At 52.0% G+C, this 17,685-nt stretch overlaps 3 protein-coding genes across 9 annotated transcripts in view; 2 read left to right on the forward strand and 1 right to left on the reverse strand.

Moving 5' to 3' along the window:
• The first annotated feature begins 74 nt into the window (after positions 1–74).
• Ap1g2 (adaptor related protein complex 1 subunit gamma 2) lies at positions 75–9,565 on the forward strand. The gene is made up of 22 exons (XM_013157366.3): positions 75–1,252; positions 1,639–1,843; positions 2,249–2,373; positions 2,513–2,654; positions 2,773–2,869; positions 3,041–3,117; positions 3,211–3,306; positions 3,768–3,848; positions 4,174–4,272; positions 4,448–4,503; positions 4,671–4,784; positions 4,881–5,021; positions 5,103–5,157; positions 5,232–5,354; positions 6,392–6,478; positions 6,566–6,696; positions 7,069–7,173; positions 7,473–7,599; positions 7,813–7,948; positions 8,745–8,908; positions 9,115–9,213; positions 9,296–9,565. Exons 2-22 carry the CDS (start codon positions 1,640–1,642, stop codon positions 9,395–9,397), a joined length of 2,361 nt encoding a protein of 786 aa, XP_013012820.1. The 5' UTR covers positions 75–1,252; position 1,639; the 3' UTR covers positions 9,398–9,565.
• On the reverse strand, positions 9,554–13,588 carry Thtpa (thiamine triphosphatase). 4 transcript variants are annotated; one of them, XM_063236885.1, is made up of 3 exons: positions 13,238–13,588; positions 11,956–12,392; positions 9,554–10,366 (listed from the first exon to the last, which is right to left on the reverse strand). In XM_063236885.1, exons 2-3 carry the CDS (start codon positions 12,385–12,387, stop codon positions 10,001–10,003), a joined length of 798 nt encoding a protein of 265 aa, XP_063092955.1. In that variant the 5' UTR covers positions 12,388–12,392; positions 13,238–13,588; the 3' UTR covers positions 9,554–10,000. The 4 variants fall into 4 exon arrangements, with proteins under 4 accessions (XP_063092955.1, XP_063092954.1, XP_003474529.1 ...); XM_063236884.1 differs by lacking the exon at positions 13,238–13,588 and adding an exon at positions 12,986–13,162; XM_003474481.5 differs by lacking the exon at positions 13,238–13,588 and adding an exon at positions 12,986–13,162 and having other exon boundaries at positions 10,119–10,366; positions 11,838–12,392.
• The window catches only part of Zfhx2 (zinc finger homeobox 2), a 31,798-nt gene continuing 27,204 nt past the window's right edge, over positions 13,092–17,685 (forward strand). For 2 of the 4 annotated variants that reach the window (XM_063236879.1, XM_063236880.1), the window contains exon 1: positions 15,414–15,746. The gene's annotated coding sequence lies outside the window, so the exon portion shown is untranslated. Of the gene's footprint in view, positions 13,282–14,313; positions 14,442–15,413; positions 15,747–15,998; positions 16,126–17,685 lie in introns of those variants that run through there. The other 2 variants (XM_063236881.1, XM_063236882.1) reach the window with 2 other exon arrangements.

A 17,685-nucleotide genomic window follows, 5' to 3' on the forward strand; every position in this document is an offset into this window, starting at 1 on the left:
TCCCGACTCCCAGCTAGGTTCTTGCCTAACTTGATCCTTCCTGGAGGAAGTTAAAGGAAGGGAATAATAGAACAAAGTCCTAGAAACCCCCTTTCTTTCCCTACAGCCGGTCGCTCTTACGACCCCTGTGAGGGCATGCAATGCCAAGAGCAGTGTGTAAAGGAACAAAACAACCTCCCATGCAGCAAAGCCCACCCCTCTGGCTTTGCCACTGACCTCTCTGCCCTTTAAAAGTGTATTTGGTTGGTCCGGACTCACTTGTGGCCTTTGATTAAATTCCTATGGGGCCTGATGGAGACACTTGTACTGCAGAGGGTTAGAGGCATTTGAGCTAGGACCCTGTTCCCCAACTCTGGCATTCCTAGTCGGGGAGTCGTTTCTGGGGGGGTAGAACCAAGCTAACGGAGCTCATTGGACAGCAGAAGTGACAAGTCCAGTAGTCTCCGGGTTCTGTCCCTTCCCCCATCACATCAGAATCTTGTGGGATGGGAAACCAGCGGCAGAAGGAGGGGACCAAAGGAAGCTGCCATCTCCTCTACTTCCCAGGAAGGGAAGAGTTGGGCCTAGGGTGAGGTGGGTGGAGAGCCCTCTGGGAGGTTGCTGGCTGATCCCCTGTACTAGCTTTTCCCCTGGGGGCAGGAAGCCCTAGAAAGAGGGGATTGTAGGGTCCCCTGGGGATCTTTCCTCCCTCCCCTGCATGAGGTAGAGACTACTGCCCTACAACCCCTCCCTCGAGGAATGGCCTTGCCCGGGAATGCCCACCACACATACCCTCTTTTTTTCTAGTCAAACTCTGTTTACTCCTTGGCCTGCCTCCCTCCTCCCTCCCCTTTCAACCTTTACTTCTGATTTCTATTACATGGAATTTGGGATTGAAGTTATACAACAGTGCCGCCAACACCAAGTCTTGCAGGAAAAAAAATACAAAGAAATTTAACAAAAAATATATTAATAAAAAAGTTCAAAAAAGGGGGGAGTCGTCATTTACTTTGGGCTGCGATGGCTTCAGACCCAAGCTCTCAGAGGCTTTCCCGGCGATACGGATGTAAAAGAAGCAGGTTTATTGTACAGTCCCGCACCCTGCACGGGCCACAGCTCCATCCCCTCAGGCGGCCTGAGGTCTAAAGGCTGACAGGGGCGGGAAACGTCGTGGAGGCGGGGAGAGGGAAGGACCTGATCAAGCTCCAACCCTACTGGGCCCTGCACCAGGAAGCGCTGGGGGGTAGAGAAGCACAGTTAAAACTGAACACAGGTGAGACTCGGGCGTTGTGGGGCCGGAAAACTGAAGCATCCAGAGTTGGAAATGGAGGGAAGGGATCTCGCCACCGCAGCGGCGCAGAGCCCGGGAAGGGAAAAGCGCTGAGCTGCAGACGGGCCACCAGGTCGGGGAGGGAGGGGGCAATGGGCGGGGTTGTGGCGCACGCTCGCTAGGAACAGGCGTGGGGCGGGACGCATGCGTATTGGGAGCACTTTGGGCGGTGGGATTTGGAGACCCGGGTGGGCAAAGGGAAATGTCGACTCAGTTTTAGCGTAGCGGTGGCACCTGGGTCCTTAAGGTCTTGGCGCGGGACGAGGCTGACCCCCTGGCAGAGAGTATTAAAGCCTTCTCCACCCCTGAGCTCTGACTCTGTCCCCCAGAATGCTGGTGTCTTCGCTAAAGCTTCACGACCTCATCGAGGAGATTCGCGGGGCCAAGACTCAGGCCCAGGAACGGGAGGTGATCCAAAAGGAGTGCGCCCATATCCGGGCGGCCTTCCGTGATGGGGACCCCATGCAGAGGCACCGCCAGCTAGCCAAACTGCTCTACGTCCACATGTTGGGCTACCCCGCCCACTTTGGACAGGTAATGGCCCAAGAGCTTTCCCTCTGGAGTGTGAGGAGGAAGGCCAATAAGACAGGGTTCGTAGAACTGCTTGCGCATTTGTGCCCCTACCGCTTTCATTTCCCCGTTCCTGAGCCCTCACATCATGCACTGAAAAACTGCTTCACAGGTGGCAACCCCTATTCATCAGCTGACCTAAACCCTTCATTGCCGGGCCAGGCCAGCCCCATTTAAGGCACCCCCTTTCCTCTCATCCTCCTCCACTCCTGGGTCCTTGAAACCGCCCACCAACCTGACTCTTAAGCATCTGGCTGAAGAGGGTGGCAGTATATGATGTCCCACATGTTACAGTAAACTGATGTTAAGGCAGACAATGGAGCGGGAATGTTAGGGTCTCTGGTTTTATCCCTGCTTCCTTCTCTACAGATGGAGTGCCTGAAACTGATCGCTTCTCCCAGATTCATAGACAAGAGGGTGGGCTACCTGGGGGCCATGCTTCTGTTGGATGAGAGGCACGATGCCCACCTGCTTATTACCAACAGCATCAAAAAGTGAGAAGGTTCTGGGGGCATTTGAAATCAGGGAGACGGGAGAGTGGAAAACAGAAATCCTAATGGGCTGCCTGCTATTCAGGGTGGGAAGGCCGAATTTTCTCAGAGGCCCTAAGGGTTCATCTTCCCAACCCTGCAGTGACCTGAGCCAGGGGATTCAGCCAGTTCAAGGCCTTGCTCTGTGCACTCTGAGCACCATGGGATCTGCTGAGATGTGCCGGGACCTGGCCACAGAAGTGGAGAAGCTGCTCCTGCAGCCAGGCCCCTATGTACGCAAAAAGGTGAGATACAGCTCTAAGCACTCGCACCTCCAAAACTCTCCCTGGTCTGCCAGGTAGGAGTGGTGAGGAACCCAACCTGGTGGACCCTTGACCTATCTGAAGCCTCTGACCCCTGCAGGCTATTCTTACTGCAGTGCACATGGTCCGAAAAGTCCCTGAACTCTCTGACATCTTCCTTCCACCGTGTGTCACACTGCTTCATGAGCGCCACCATGGTAAGACTGCTGACTCCCCATCCTCTGCTTCAGGTCTGGCTATAGATAGAAGTGAAAAACGGGATAGCAGCACCAGCTCTTAGGACAAAGGGTTGCATACCCATACAGACATGCATGCATTAGACTCTCCTGCGCCCTGACCCACAATTTACTTCCCCACCCTGACCCCAGGCATCCTGCTGGGCACCATCACACTGATCACGGAGCTCTGCCAACGAAGCCCTGCAGCCCTCAGGCACTTTCAAAAGGTGGGCTGGAGAAAGATGGGCATGGTGGAGGAATGGGACATACAGTTGAGAGGATGATGATGGATGTTGAAACAAGGCTGTGCCCCTCTCCAGGTGGTACCCAAGCTGGTGCAGATCCTCCGAACTCTAGTGACAGCAGGATACTCCACAGAGCACAACATATCTGGAGTCAGTGACCCTTTTCTGCAGGTGGGAAACCTCCCCCTGTTTTGCCCCTGAAATAGAGAAGCCTTAGCAGTAAGACCATTGCCAGTAGTCACTTTCTAGAGGACACTTAGGCTCAGCATCATGGGCAGGAGGCTAGCAAGCTCAGGATTTCTCTGGTCACCCCAGGACCAGTTGGGGAGAGGGAATGCTTGAAGTTCAGAAAATCCAGTTTAGGCCAGGGATATAGCTCAATGGCACAGCACCTACCTGGCAAGGGCGAGGTCCTGAGTTTGATTCCTGGTATCACAAAGAAAAAAAAATCCAGTTTTTAAAAATAGAAGCTTGTCGTAACTCCCCTGACCTCCCACACGAAGGACCTGTGGAGATGAGAGGTGGGTAAAAGGTGCTAAAAGGTTAGCCAGATCTCTTAGTGTTGGATTTTTCTCCTCTGGCCCACAACTCCTATTAACTCCTTCATGTTTTACTGGTTAACCCAACCTTAGGTGCAGATACTTCGTCTGCTTCGGATCCTAGGCCGGAACCACGAGGAAAGCAGTGAGACCATGAATGACTTGCTGGCCCAGGTTGGGGCTTGGAAGGGGGTCACTGCTTAGATCCCCCTGTGGAGGGAAGCTGGGGTCCATCAGCCCAGGGTATCACTCAAGGGACCCCTACTGTGCAGCAGCCATGTAAGCACCCCCTCCATCTTCTCTAGCCAGTGAAATCCATGTAGGAGGAACACAGGCTGTTATAGTGCTACTGCCCCAGTGCCCAGGCTGGCCCTAGCACATAATAGGGTTTGGGGAACTTTGTTGGGTGGTTGTGAAATGAACAGAAGTGAAAAACAGAAGTGCCAGCACCCTAGGATGGAGAACAAGCCCTGCGCACGTGCATCTCCCATTCATTTAGGTGGCCACCAACACAGACACCCGCCGAAATGCTGGCAGTGCAGTCCTATATGAGACAGTACTCACCATCATGGACATCCGTTCTGCAGCTGGCCTACGGGTATCATCGCATGTGTCCTTCCCCTGGGCCCTACCTGCCTTACCCTCAGCCAGGCACACGTGGGCCCTATTCATTGGCTTCTCCCCCATACCTGTCACCCTATACCATGCAGTCCCTTCTCCTGAGTGAATACGTTGTGTCTTCTGTGAATGTCTCAGCACTTTGTCCCTCATAGGTTCTAGCTGTCAACATTCTTGGCCGCTTCCTGCTCAAGAGTGATAGGAACATTAGGTAAGAATCCCTGGTGTCTTGCTAGGCTGTGCCACTAAACCCTGGCCTTCTGCACTCCTCCCTCCAGAGCCCCCCAATCTACCTACTTCTTACCATTATACCCAGAGCAGGACAGACTATCAGTGCTGTTGGCCATGGTATGATAGAGCCTTTCCCACCCTGGCCAGGTATGTGGCCCTGACCTCATTGCTGAGGCTGGTGCAGTCTGATCACAGTGCCGTTCAGCGACATCGGCCTACTGTGGTAGAATGTTTGCGGGAAACTGATGCCTCCCTTAGCCGGTAAGCAGAGATGGGACAAAAGGACAGGGGACCCAGTATGTGGTGGTCAGAGCAGCAAGTTGACCTGGAATACCTACAGACACCCTCCTTCCCCAGGCGGGCCCTGGAACTGAGCCTGGCTCTGGTGAACAGCTCCAATGTTCGAGTGATGACACAGGAGCTGCAGGCCTTTCTGGAGTCCTGCCCCTCGGATCTTCGGGCTGACTGTGCCTCAGGAATCCTGCTGGCTGCAGAGAGGTGAGGTGACAAGTGCCAGGAGACAGAGAGGGTATAGTCTGCTAAGGGATAGTGCCAGGACTGATAAGCTGTCTGCCCTAGGTTTGCTCCAACTAAGCGGTGGCATATAGATACCATCCTGCATGTGCTGACAACGGTGAGATGGGCTAGTTAGAGCTGGGCAGGAGTGGGCAGAATTCCTCACACTGACAGGCTACCCACCCACTCCAGGCAGGTGCCTATGTGCGGGATGATGCAGTGGCCAACCTGACTCTGCTGATTGGAGGGGCCCAGGAGTTACATGCCTACTCTGTGCACCGCCTCTACCATGCCCTGGCAGAGGACATCTCTCAGGTACCATCCCTACTTGCCATGGTCGAGGACTGCCCAGTAACTTCCTGACCCCTTCTGGGCCACTTTTCTGCTCTGGATTGTGAACTGTTTTTCCATCAGGGGCACAGCTGTCTACTTACTGCAGGAGACACTGCAGAACAGAGCCAGCCACTAGGCATAGCATGATCAAATGTGCCTGTGATCTCAGTACTCTGGAAAGCTGAGGCAGGTAGCAGGATCCTAAGGTCAAACCCATTTGGGGCAATTGAGTGACTAAAGATCTTTTTTTGTTTGTTTGTTTTGTTTTTTATCGGTACCGGAAATCAAACTCACAACTGCCTGCTTGCAAGGCAACTGCAAATCCCCAGCTGAGCTAAATACCCAACCCCGTGACTAAAGATCTTATCACAAAATAAAAACTGCTGGAGGTACGGCTCAATGTGAAGGCCCTGGGCTCAGTCCTTAGTACCACACACACACACACACCTGGACTCCTGTCCTGCCTCTGCTACCAACTGGCTGTGTAAATCCCAGATGATTAACCTTTTTAAGGCCCCATGGGCTCAGTTTTCCATCCTGCCCACATCCCAGAGCTGCCTGAAAAATCAAATGAGATGGATAAAAGATTGTGCACTACTTATTTTATTATTACCTCAAATGAAAATTAACAGGTATCTGTGGCCCCCCTCCTTTTGAGACGAGTCTCATTAAGTAGCTTAGACTGGCCTCAACCTCTTGAGTGCTGTTATTACAGGCATCCACCACCACACCCAGCTGTGTAGCCTCCTTTTCCATCTTCACTAAGGTGGGTAGGAACCCTCCTTAGAACTTCCTTAGAGCAAGCACTGTGCAGGCTCCATTATGTGGTAAGGCCATGTAGTTCTCATGCTTGGCCACCAGAGAGCAGTAGGCGCTCAGGAACCGGACAGAGCCTGCCAGCCAACTTCCCTTTCACCACCCTACCAATCCCCTGATCTTTGCACTGCCTAAGGAATGTTTCCATCTAAAAGAAAGGAGAGGACCCCACACACTTGCCCATCAGTGTTTCTCCCACACAGCAACCACTGGTGCAGGTGGCCACCTGGTGCATAGGGGAGTACGGGGACTTCCTGCTGGAGAACTGTGAGGAAACAGAAACCCTTCAGGTGAGACCTCCGAGGAAAGTGCCCTGAGGAGGGACCCAGGACAGGGAGCAGGGCTGGACTCAGGGTCACTCCCTGCATCCACACCAGAAGGTAGAAGAGGAGGAGGTGCTGGCACTACTGGAAAAGGTGCTACAGTCCCACCTGTCCCTGCCAGCCACCCGCGGATATGCCCTCACAGCCCTCATGAAGCTCAGCACTCGGCTCCAGGGGGACATCAAGTAAGAAGTGGCTCCAGTCCCTGCACTGAAAGAGCTCCCTACACTGTCTCCCAGTTTGTAAATTCTCAGATTCATGTGCTGAATCCTCCAAGCCTATGAGCCACTTATCTTAGGTGGGTTTTTTTGTTTGTTTTGTTTTTGTGCTATGCAGTTCAGGCTGACCTTGGGCCCACTTTGTATCCCAGGCTGGCCCCAAACTTGCAACAATCCTCCTGCCTCAGCCTCCCAAGTGCTGGGATTACAGGAGTGCACCACCATGCTCGGCTGGTTTGGGTGCCTTATTACTCCATGGGGCCTCCCCTTCCCTGCCACATCATGGAGTAAAAGGGCAGGACAAACTGCCACTGCCACTCACATGCCACATTGGGTCAGCCGCATCCGCCAGGTGGTGTCCATCTACGGGAGCTGTGTGGACGTGGAGCTGCAGCAGCGGGCCGTGGAGTATAACACACTCTTCCAGAAGTATGACCACATGAGGTGCGCCCAGCAATCTGCTGCCGAGTGGGACCCAAATCCCTACTCTGTCCCAAATGCCCCCTTCTAGGTCTCTCAATCTTCTTGCATCCTTCCTCACCCAGTGAAAACCCTGACACACAGACACTGAAGCTAAACTGACTCCCTATCCTCCACATTGGCAATAATATACCATCTTATGAAATACAGGACACTTCTGATCCCCATGTAAGGGAACCCCTTGTTCCTAGTCCTCCTGCCAGACGCATCTTGTGAGAAGTGCAGGCATCACACAAAAGAACACCTTGATTCCATCATTTCAGGGCTGCCATCCTTGAAAAGATCCCCCTTGTGGAGCACGGTAATCATCAGGCTGAAGCAGCAGCAAAAGAAAGCCAAGCAGCAGCCCAGCTTTCTGAAGACAAGGCCTCTGTCCCCACAGAGCCCCAGGTGAGGAGGCTGGAGGGCCTACAGCAGTGGTAGTTTTAAGACAAAAGGTGTTACCACGAGTTGTACACTGAAACCTCAGTATTCAGGTTTAACTGCAGTGTTGGCACTTTGTAATACGTGGGTTTGGGGTTGCGGTTTCACCATCACTGCGCTGGAGCAAGGACTTGGTTGGGCTTACGTGTCCAGCCCTGATCCTTCCATTCTTTCCTCCAGACCTCAAAGCTCTTGGATCTGCTAGATCTCCTGGATGATACTCCTGGGGACACCCAGCAGCCACCCACTTTGAACCCCTGCCCAGTGGGTGGCTTAGTCCACCTCCTGGACCTTCCTTGTGCGCCTCCACCCCCAGGTAAACCTCAGCAAAGGGACCATGTGGTAGAGAAGGTGCGTGGAAATGTGCTTTCCCCTTTGGAGCCGCAGTCTGCAGCTTATGTTTGCCCTTGTGTGTCCTGCCCCCAATCCAGAGCGCCCCATCTTGGTAGGCTAAGGGGTTCAATCATGCCAGTCCCCTCTGTCCATTCTTCAGTGTTTTCTTTCCCCACCCTGCAGAGCCCTGCTACCTTCTCATACCACTTGCCCAGTGCCTGCTCCACTGGCCCTTCGGTTTCTCCAGCCCTTCCACCTCAAGCCCTTGGCATTCATGTTTTGCTTTGTCACCATGAAATGTCAGTTGCTCTCCCCTACTGCTCCTATTTGAGGTAGTTCTTCCTGGTTATTCTGGCTTCATTTATTTCACTCATAGTACCCATTACACCCCAAGTATCTTTTTGTTTTTGCTTCTCCCATACCACTAGGCTATTAGCTTTAACCTTTTTTCTTTTTTGTTTTTTTGTGCTGGAAATCAAACTCATGACCTTGTGCTTGCTGGGCAGGTGCTGTGCTGCTGAGCTATATCCCCAGCCCTTACCCCTGTATATTGTTTTAAAGGTTTTTTATTTTATTTGAAATTTTGAGCTAGGGTCTCACTAAGTTGCCCAAGCTGGCCATGAATTTGTGTCCCTTCAACCTCAACCTATCTGCTTGTCAACTTTGTCACAAGTGTCTCAGGAGTGAGGGGTGAGAGGTGCTCACTCTGTCGTCACTTAGTGAGGGAATGAACATGTTCTCTCAAGCCTGTACACCGAGTGCCTCTCTTTCTATTCCAGCTCCCATCCCGAATCTCAAAGTGTTTGAACGCGAGGGTGTACGACTGAATCTGTCTTTTACTCGACCCCCTGGAACCCCTCCTTTGCTCTTAATCACTGTCACCACTACCAACTCCTCAGAGGATGATGTCACCCACTTCGTCTGCCAGGCAGCGGTGCCCAAGGTTTGCACAGATCAGGGTACAGAGATGGCCTAGCATCCAGAAGCAGCCCCAAAGCAGAGGAGGTGGGTGGGAGACAGAATGTGATGGAAGGGAACAACACACAGAGCACGATGTAGGGGAAGAGGGCTTGGAGCCACTCTGTATGAAGGGGCTTCCTGAGCCAAGCCAGCTGCCTTTCCGTGGTCTCCCAAACCTCCCATGTTCAGAATTTTCAGCTGCAGCTCCAGGCCCCTAGTGGAAACACAGCTCCAGCTCGGAGTGGCCTGCCCATCACTCAGCTCTTCAGAGTCCTCAATCCTAACAAAGTGAGTTCCAGGGCCTCATGGCTAAGACTTAGACGTGGAAGACGTCATGGGCACTAACCCTGGTCTGTGCTCCTGTTCCTAGGCCCCTTTGCGGCTAAAGCTACGCGTCACCTACAACCACTTTGGCCAGTCGGTGCAGGAGATCTTTGAGGTGCACAACTTGCCTGTGGAGACATGGCAATAATTATCGCTACTCACTCCGCAAAGACCCTGGTCCCAGCAGCTGTGAACCCACCGCTGAGGGCCACCACTAGGTGGCACTCTGGCGCTGCATTTGTCACTGCAAAACTGAGGGCCAACCCCTTCCCCCACAAGTACGAAAAGCGCAATAAAACCTGAAGGAGGTGGAAAACCGTATTTGGATATGTCTGAGGTAGAAAATATATATAAATAACAGCAAGGAAAGAACTTTCTCACATAGGAAGTGTGAATCTGTCCTGGAACTCTATCTCTTTCCAGGTCTGGGAACACATGTATCTCAGAACTGCCACAAGAGGCACTCTGCCCTCTGGGCCAGAGGTGGGCATTGTGACAAAAATTAAAGCAGAATTTCTAACAAGAATACCCAACCCAACCTCCCTGCTGCTATTCCCCACAACCCAAGGCAGGGAAATCCCTGCTGCCTCCCCTCATCTCTAACTCAGCTGTAAGGCAGTTTCAGAGCCGCTGGCAGAATCAATGGCATCGACCAAGGGAGGGGGGGTGGCAAGGGATTTTCCTGTGCTTAACTACTGATCACGGCTAAGTGGAAATCCTATAAACACGAGCGGAAATCAATGGAGGCTGCTTAGCGGCCAGGGGAGAGGGGCGGCCCACAGATTGCATCTGACTGATGAGGGAGAGAAGGCAACCAGGGAGGGCTCTCGGAAGGGTAACTAAGGACAGGGTGAAAGAACAGGCAGAGCTGGAGAGAGGGGGGGCACTGTTCGAAGGAAAGAGGCACCATGAGTGCAAGTGTGGACCCCACTGAACCCAGAGTTCTTTTGCCCTTTGAGAAGGGACACCCCCTAACCCAAGTGGTTGTCAGGATGTTCAGTCCCCTGTGGCTTCTCTCCAGTGGTATGTGCTTGTAGCAGGCGTTGGTAGTCCTGAGGCCGGAAGCGCTGCAGGTACACGATGAGCTTGGCAGGTGCCTTCTCATGTGCTGGCACACCTATAGGCAAGATGACAATGAGCAACCACACACATTTGAACTTTGCCCCCAGCCCAGCCAGCCAGGACCCTAAAGTTGTCTACAAGGCAGCACTGAGATTCTGAATGCCATCCACCAGCTTCTCACCACCCCTTCAATGGACCTAAAGTGGAAATGAGACCTAAAAGAGCCACTTCAGGCAGGAGTGGCTGGGAAGCCACACATGAGCCCATCATCTAGGAAGAAAAAACTAAGAGGTGCCCAGACACCACGAAGACAGAGAATGCCTCAACACAGACTCATTTCAGTTACTGTCCCTGTCCCCCAATCAAGATTGAAGCCCTTCGAGGCAGCCCAAAGCTCATTAGCTTGGTAATGAAGCACATACAAAGATGTACACAGAAAGAAACCAAGAAAGAAAGAAAAAAGAGCTATAGCTGTAAGGCAGGATTTACACACAATTACTACTTCTGGAACTGCCATTATTGTGGGTGCCCAGCACATGCTGAGCATGTAGCAGGAAACCGAGTGTATGACTGCTGAGGAAACTCAAACAGCATCCCAGGGATGTCAGCCCTGTGCGGTGCACAATCCCACAGGTGTGTGCATGAACTAGCCTTTTTTTTTTTTTAACTTTTTTTTTTTTTATCGATACCGGCGATCGAACTCACGACTGCCTGCTTGCAAGGCAGGTGCTTATGCTGCTGAGCTAAATCCCCAGCCCCAGATGAACTATCCTTAAGGAAACTAAAAATGGGAACAAAAAAATTTGCCAACGATTACCCTACTGCCTCATAAATGCAACGTTCTCGCCCTTAAAGGCAGAAGGATACATGAGGATCTAGGAAATAGTAAAAACAAAAGGACAGCAGAAGTTTGAGGAAGGAAAAGTCGAAGCAAAGAGCTGACAAATGGAACTGGAGAGTTGGCCAGAGGTTAAGTGAGACACAATGACTGGGAAAATCAGAAATGCACTGAAGGAGTGAATCCAAATTAACTACAGTAAAATGGGAAACTGGATTTGATAAAACTGTGTAAACAAACTGGGTCTGGTAGTAAACAGCTGTAATCCCAGCACTCACACTCAGGAAACAGATCACCATGTGTTCGAGGCCAGCCTGGGCTACATTATGAGTTTAAGGCCACATAGTAAGACCTTGTCTTTAAAAAAGAGAGAGAGAGAGAGAGAGCCGGGCGTCGTGGCTCATGCCTGTAATCCCAGCACTAGGGAGGCTGAGGCAGGAGGATCATTGCGAGTTCAAGACCGGCTACAAAGTGAGCTCAAGGCCAGCCTGAACTGCATAGAGACCCTGTCTCAAAAAAGACAACAACAAAAAAACTATACAAGCAAATGGCATCCTCTAAAAAATTACTAAAACAATTCTCGTTACAGAAATAACCCAGAAATACTCAGTCATTCTTTGCCCCAGTAGATACCTCCGGAAAAGGCAGAAGTGGAGCAGGGAAAGCACAGAAAGCCTGTCTCCCTCACCAAGCATTTTGCTGAGGCTCTGGATCTTCTCTAGGGCAGATGGTACCTCAGCTTCCTCACGCACCAGGGCCTCTACCTCACCCACTGTGTAACCAAAGTCGGCTGTATCCAGGTCCACCTTGAGCAGGGGCTCTTCATCTTCATCAGCTCCAGAGAACATCAGCTTCCAGGAACTCCGCTTAGTCACAAAACTAGCTACTTCCTGCAGCCCCAGTGGACTCAGCACAGCAGCTACACCTCCACTCCCCAGCTCCTCAGCTTCTAGCACCTGACACAGGCGGGCCACAATTGCAGGATCAGATGTGAGTTCCACATACTTAGTGTGGGCTCCTGAGACACCCACTGCTCCAGGACATTTTAATTCCCATCCACTACCCTCTCGTTGTCGCAGCCAGTGGTCAGACTGCATGAGGGTCAGCTCGGGGGTGTCATAATAGATGTCTCTGAAGGTGATCTGGTGCTCCAGAGAGCCTCCCAACTCCTGCAGCCGTTCCTCTGTGCCAGGCCCTGGAACAAATTTTCGCTCCACCTCTATCATGCCCTGGGCCATGCTACCTGCAACAAACAATTTCAACAAACATTCATTGAGTGCCAGGGGCTGGGGATTTAGCTCAGCGGCATAAGCGCCTGCCTTGCAAGCAGGCAGTCGTGAGTTAGATGCTCGGTACAGATAAAAAGGATAAAGACAAAAAAAAAAAAGAAAGAAAGAAAGAAAAGCAGGACATAAATAGATAGGGCAATACAGTCATTGAGTGCCCAAGAGTGTCCAGCCTGTGGGGCTACAGGTCAGCAGTGATCCAGGCCTGGATGGGCTTATGTGCTGCAAAGGACTCTGACTCAGTGATACAGGCCTTCCATGATAAAACTGTATGCAAAATGGGTCCTCTAGAAAATTGCTACAAATAAATTCGTTACAAAAATAACCCAGAGCCCCTTGGTCAATATTTGATTCTGCAACACTGACAGGTCTCCAGTTAATCTGTGATGTTCTCAACCCAAAGCGCTCTCTAGAAAGCAGGCCTTACATCAGATGTCTTTTCAACGCCCCCTCGATTCATCTTGCTTCCCAAGGAAGCCAGTAGTAGCTCACTGCTCGTAGTCACCCACCCTCTTCACCAGAGCACCTGCCCCTGGAGTCCCGGTCTCACCTCAAAGCCCCAGAGTCTCCCTCTCGCGGGACCCGGAGATGGGGGAAGGGAACCCACACCACACTCGCGAGGAATGCCGGGAGCAGGCCCTGGCCCCGGACCTCAGCCCGGCTGAATGCGAGAGGCCGGTCCCTGCACTAGCGGCCATATTAGGCTCACAGTAGCGGTGCCGAGGGCCGGCTGGGGCCAGAGAGTCCTGTTAGGTTATGGGCGGCCGCGACCCTCGAGGTGGGCAAGGAAGTAAGACAGTACCGTCATGTTCCGCTTCTCATCCCCTATCCCTCCTGGAGCGCGAGGTCAGTCGGGTCTTCGGGTTCAGGCTGAGCCCAGCACCCTAGGGTCCGATGCATGATGGGAGATGTAGTTCTAAAGGAGACTCGCCGGCTCGCCCCACCCGTCGCTATAGTGACCGGAAAGCTGCAATTAGTGCCAGCGGGACTCTACCGAGAGCTGAACTGGGGTTGCAGCACTGTGGGGCAAGCTGGATGCAAGGAGCTGAATGAAGCCCTAGTATCCATCCTCTGGCACAAGTCATTCACTAGAGACCATGACTGGTACATATTATGGTGGCCCCCTAAGTGCTATATGGTGGTGGAGATTAAGTCTGCTTTAGCTACTCTGGAGTTTTAAGGCAGATTTAATAATCCTGATATGGATATTTTGGTGTAACAAACTTTCTGTCATAGGAGGAAAGGGTACTTTGAATGAGAAACAAACATGTAGGATTTCAACAGTTGGAGACAGGAATAGTGTGAGCAAAGACCCAGAAACAAAAGCACCTGGCCAGTTTGTAAGTAGAGATCAGTTTAGACACGCAGCTGAGGGGCAGGTGGGAAAAGATCTTGAATGAGTGCCAGACCAAGAGTTTGTCAGTGTCCAGCACTCCCTGAGTAAATTTTGTCAGGAGAGTAAGACACAGGGATGACCCTCTTGACTACCTTGAGAGACCAAACAGAGAAAGTGTCTTCTTGTCTCAGAGTAGTAGGATTATGTGTAGACTTTACCTTTGACCCTCTGGGTGACAATACTGTCAACTCCTAAGCTTGCTCCTATGATAGGTGAGAAGTGCCAGGTTTTCCACACCTGCCCTCTCCTTATTGTGTAATTGGAAACACTTGGGAAGTACTGTAGGAGGTCACTTCAAGACATGACATCTTGAACTTTGATTGTCTTAGATGTATCTGTCCCCTCACCCCATGCCAAGCACTACCCAGCAGGCAGGGAACAGACCTCAGTCCCTAACCCTTCTCATAGCCTGCATTTCATGCATCCTTTGCTTTTCAGGTTTTGGACCAAGAAAAATGTCTCATGTTTTCCTTTTGTGTAAGGTCCCGTCCAGACTAGACTCCAGAGACAGACACACCTGGAAAGCTCTGCTTCCCAAATGCTTGGCCTTGGATAACTGTGCCACCTCCCTAAGACTGCTTTGTCCTTGGTAAAATGAGGACTCTCACAGGTAACAAACTGTCATGTAGTAGAAACTCAAAATGTTAGTTTCTCCTCTCTCCCAGCTTCCTCTGTGAATTTGGTGGGGAGGCTATTAGAGCAGTAGGCCTTAGCAGGCAGGTACTTTGGACTCAGAAGCCAGACCACTGAGATTTGGATCCTGGCATTGTCACTTATTGGCCGGGTGACCTTGGGCTGGTTATTTGTACCTTGGTTTCCTCAGCTGTAAAGTGGGACTAATAGTATCTGTCTCATGAGGATTACATAGTGTATGTTAAAGTGCTTGGAACTATCTGTGAACACTCAATAAATCTTAAAAGTTATTATTGAAATATACAGTGTTTCTGAGCTGATAAACTGAAAAGCAGGAGCCAGAACCTCCTACAGAGCTCAGGGAACTATGTGACTGCGTGGAAGAGACAGAAGCTCTCCAAGATTGCTGTGCAAGAGCAGGTTCCAGTACCCTAGTCGGAAGGGAGATGAATTCAATAAATAAGAAGGGAGTGGGGGAGAGGGAAAAAACAGACCCCCGGCAGCTCTGGCAAGCTGGCAGAAGCCAAAGCTTGTACAGCTGATTTAAAACAACAAAAAGCGTATGGTTTCTATAAACGGGAGGAAGAGGAGGAGAGAACACGAAGAGGTAAAAGGAATCTGCCTTCTTTTCAAGCACCGGGTGGGGTTGCACCAAGGTCTAAGGAGGCGGAAGGTTGGCCTGGCCAGCAAGCAGCGGGAGCACAGGTCGTCGCGGTGTTTTAGCGTTGAAGGGTGCGGGCGGGCGCAGCGCTTGCGGGCCAAAGGGTGGAGGCGGGCAAACTACAACTCCCGGCATGCATCGCGACGGACGAGCCGCTGCACCTGCTCAGTGGGGCCGCCCCGGCGCCTGGGTATTGATTATTCCATTGTGTGGGACGCTTCGGCTCCAGCCAGTGAATGAGGCGGAGGAGTGAGGGCGAGGAGGAGGAGGAGGAGGAGAACAAGAAGGAGGAGGAGGAGGAGGAGGAGGAGGAGGCAGGGAGCGAGCTAGTGCCCAGGGTGAATCAATGGAAACCCCCTCACGAAGCTGGGAAAACACTTCAGCCGCAGCCAAATAGCATTGATTATTTTCCTTCACTTCCCTCACCGCTGTGAATTTATTTATTTATTTTTTCCATCTCCGTCCCCGACGCCCCGGAGCGAGTGCTGGAGGGAGGGAGGAGGAGGGGGGAAAGGAATCAACACATCGGAGAAGTCCCTTCCAAGAGCCGCCCCCTCCCCTCCCCGCCTCGCGCTGCTCGGCGGCCGCGGTTCGACTCCCGTCCCTGCTTCCAGCTGAGGTGTAAGTGCATCGATTTCCGATGCTGCTGGGGTTTTTTTTTTCCTCTTTTTTTTTCCTCCTCTCCCTCTCACTGTTCTTCCCTTCCTTGCTCTTTGGAAGCTGGAGATCGAGGGGAGAGGAGGCGCTCGGATACTGCTGCTGGAGGGGACGAGAGGGACGGGAAGAGGCTGGGGGAGGGGACACAGACGGACCGACAGACCGAGAGCCTGGGGAGGGGGGCAGGGGTATGGGGGAGAAGCATGCGGGCGGGGATTGGGACAGAGGGTGACGGGGACGGGAAGGCGGGCCGGCAGACGGACGGACGGGAGGTAGCGAGAGCTTGGACGGATCGCGCCGAGCCGCGCGGGGCGCGGGGTTCCCGGAGGGAAGGGGAGGCCGGGTGAGTGCGAGGGCTCCGAGCTGTCAGCTCGGAGCGGCCCGAGTCGCGGCGGCCCCCCGTCGGCTGCGGGATGGGGGAGGAACGGCGGCCGTAGGACTGATGGATGGGCTAGTGCGCTGGGGTGCGGGGCGGAGGGGACATGGATACCCTCCTTCCTCCTTCCACCTGAAGTTGAGCTGCTTTTTTTTTTTTTTTTTTTTTTTTTTTTTTTTTTTTTGAAAAGGTATGAATAGGTAACAGGAAGCCCCATTCAAGGTGAAGCGTATTTGTGCTGCTGTCCCCCACACACACTCTCCGTGGCTCAGCTGCCCCTCTCTATAAGTAGTCCCATCATTTTTGAGCACTGTACCACGCTTTTCGCTGTGCCTGTAGCCCAGCTGATCCCTGTCATATGTCCCTGGTCGATGTTGCCGATCTTCACATCGTCTCCTTACCCCATCCATCTCCAGCTCTGTGTGTCACTGTCTCTGCTGTGAACCTTCCCATCCGAGTGATCTTCTCCCTGTGTGTCCCTGTCACTATGTGTCACGCCTTGGCTGCCTGTTTGGCCAGCTAGGACTCCATGCCCTCTCCTTCAGGGTAGGTCCAGATATCGCTGGTCTTTTCCGTGCTACTTAGGAGTTTGCTTATCAGCCATGATTATGATTGTGGTAGCCACTAGTCAGGGGCCTGAAGAGTCGGGGATGAAGCAGATGTGCCCCCCGCTCCCCCCCCCACCCCTCACCCCCGCCAAGAATCCAGTGTCTTTTCGGCCAGAACAGCCTCCTCTTCCCATTCACTAGGGAGGATTTGGAACTTCCTTAGCGTGTTGACTGTCTCCTTTTGCCATGTGTCTGTCTCCCATCAAGATCTCACCTTGTGGTCTGTGTCATGTGCCCGCTTTCCACCAACCTCTTGTGTGCTGACTTAATTCTTTTCCCTCTCTCCTCACTTTACCATTTTTTTTTTCATTTTCCTGTTTTACTTCTTTTTTTCCTCTATTCTGGTATCCTGCAGAGTAATCCTTGCTTATTCACCACCTTTGTTCCCATAATCTGCCTTCTCCCTACCTCTTCTCCTTGGTCACCCTAAGTTCCTCTTATCCCTCACACTGTTGCCCAGCGTTTTAACCCTAGCGTAGGAGATACCACGGACAGGCCGCTGGGAGGGGTGGGGATATGGTTTGTGAAGGCACATAAACAGGCCAAGAAATCAATTTAATGGGCTTCTAGGGGCATATAACCCCTTCATCAATCAGTGCCATTATGTCAGTTAACTGTCAACTTTGATTTTGTAAGGGGACATTCTCTAGGACTCTAAGCTCCACCCTGCCCAGATGCCCCCATTTTCAGTTCGTTCTAAATATCAGTGGCTGTTTTCTTTACTTTTTAGTTCATCTTCCTCTTAGGCCCCCACTGTTATCATATTTGGATTCAGCACCATTCTTTGTGAGGCACTTTTTATTATTGTGAGAGTAGCTGTCTTCTTCAAGGGGCCATGCTCATTCAGCCTAAAGAAATGTGGTAAAGGTAGATAAAGGATCTGGCGAGTTTATCTTGGTTTTGAGCCCATCATTTTTTC

The sequence above is a fragment of the Cavia porcellus genome, unplaced genomic scaffold (genome assembly GCF_034190915.1).
Source record: "Cavia porcellus strain 051 isolate PalLab524CR breed Dunkin Hartley unplaced genomic scaffold, mCavPor4.1 scaffold_26, whole genome shotgun sequence".
Lineage (NCBI taxonomy): Eukaryota > Metazoa > Chordata > Mammalia > Rodentia > Caviidae > Cavia > Cavia porcellus.

Coding starts and splice junctions, on each gene's coding strand:
- Ap1g2 (XM_013157366.3), top strand. CDS start 1,640: ATGCTGGTGTCTTCGCTAAAGCTTCACGACCTCATCGAGGAGATTCGC. Junction 2,374..2,512: donor ATTACCAACAGCATCAAAAA/GTGAGAAGGTTC, acceptor CCAACCCTGCAG/TGACCTGAGCCAGGGGATTC. Junction 6,697..7,068: donor CGGCTCCAGGGGGACATCAA/GTAAGAAGTGGC, acceptor ACATTGGGTCAG/CCGCATCCGCCAGGTGGTGT.
- Thtpa (XM_063236885.1), bottom strand. CDS start 12,387: ATGGCCCAGGGCATGATAGAGGTGGAGCGAAAATTTGTTCCAGGGCCT. Junction 10,367..11,955: donor ATGAAGAGCCCCTGCTCAAG/GTGGACCTGGAT, acceptor TCTTGCCTATAG/GTGTGCCAGCACATGAGAAG.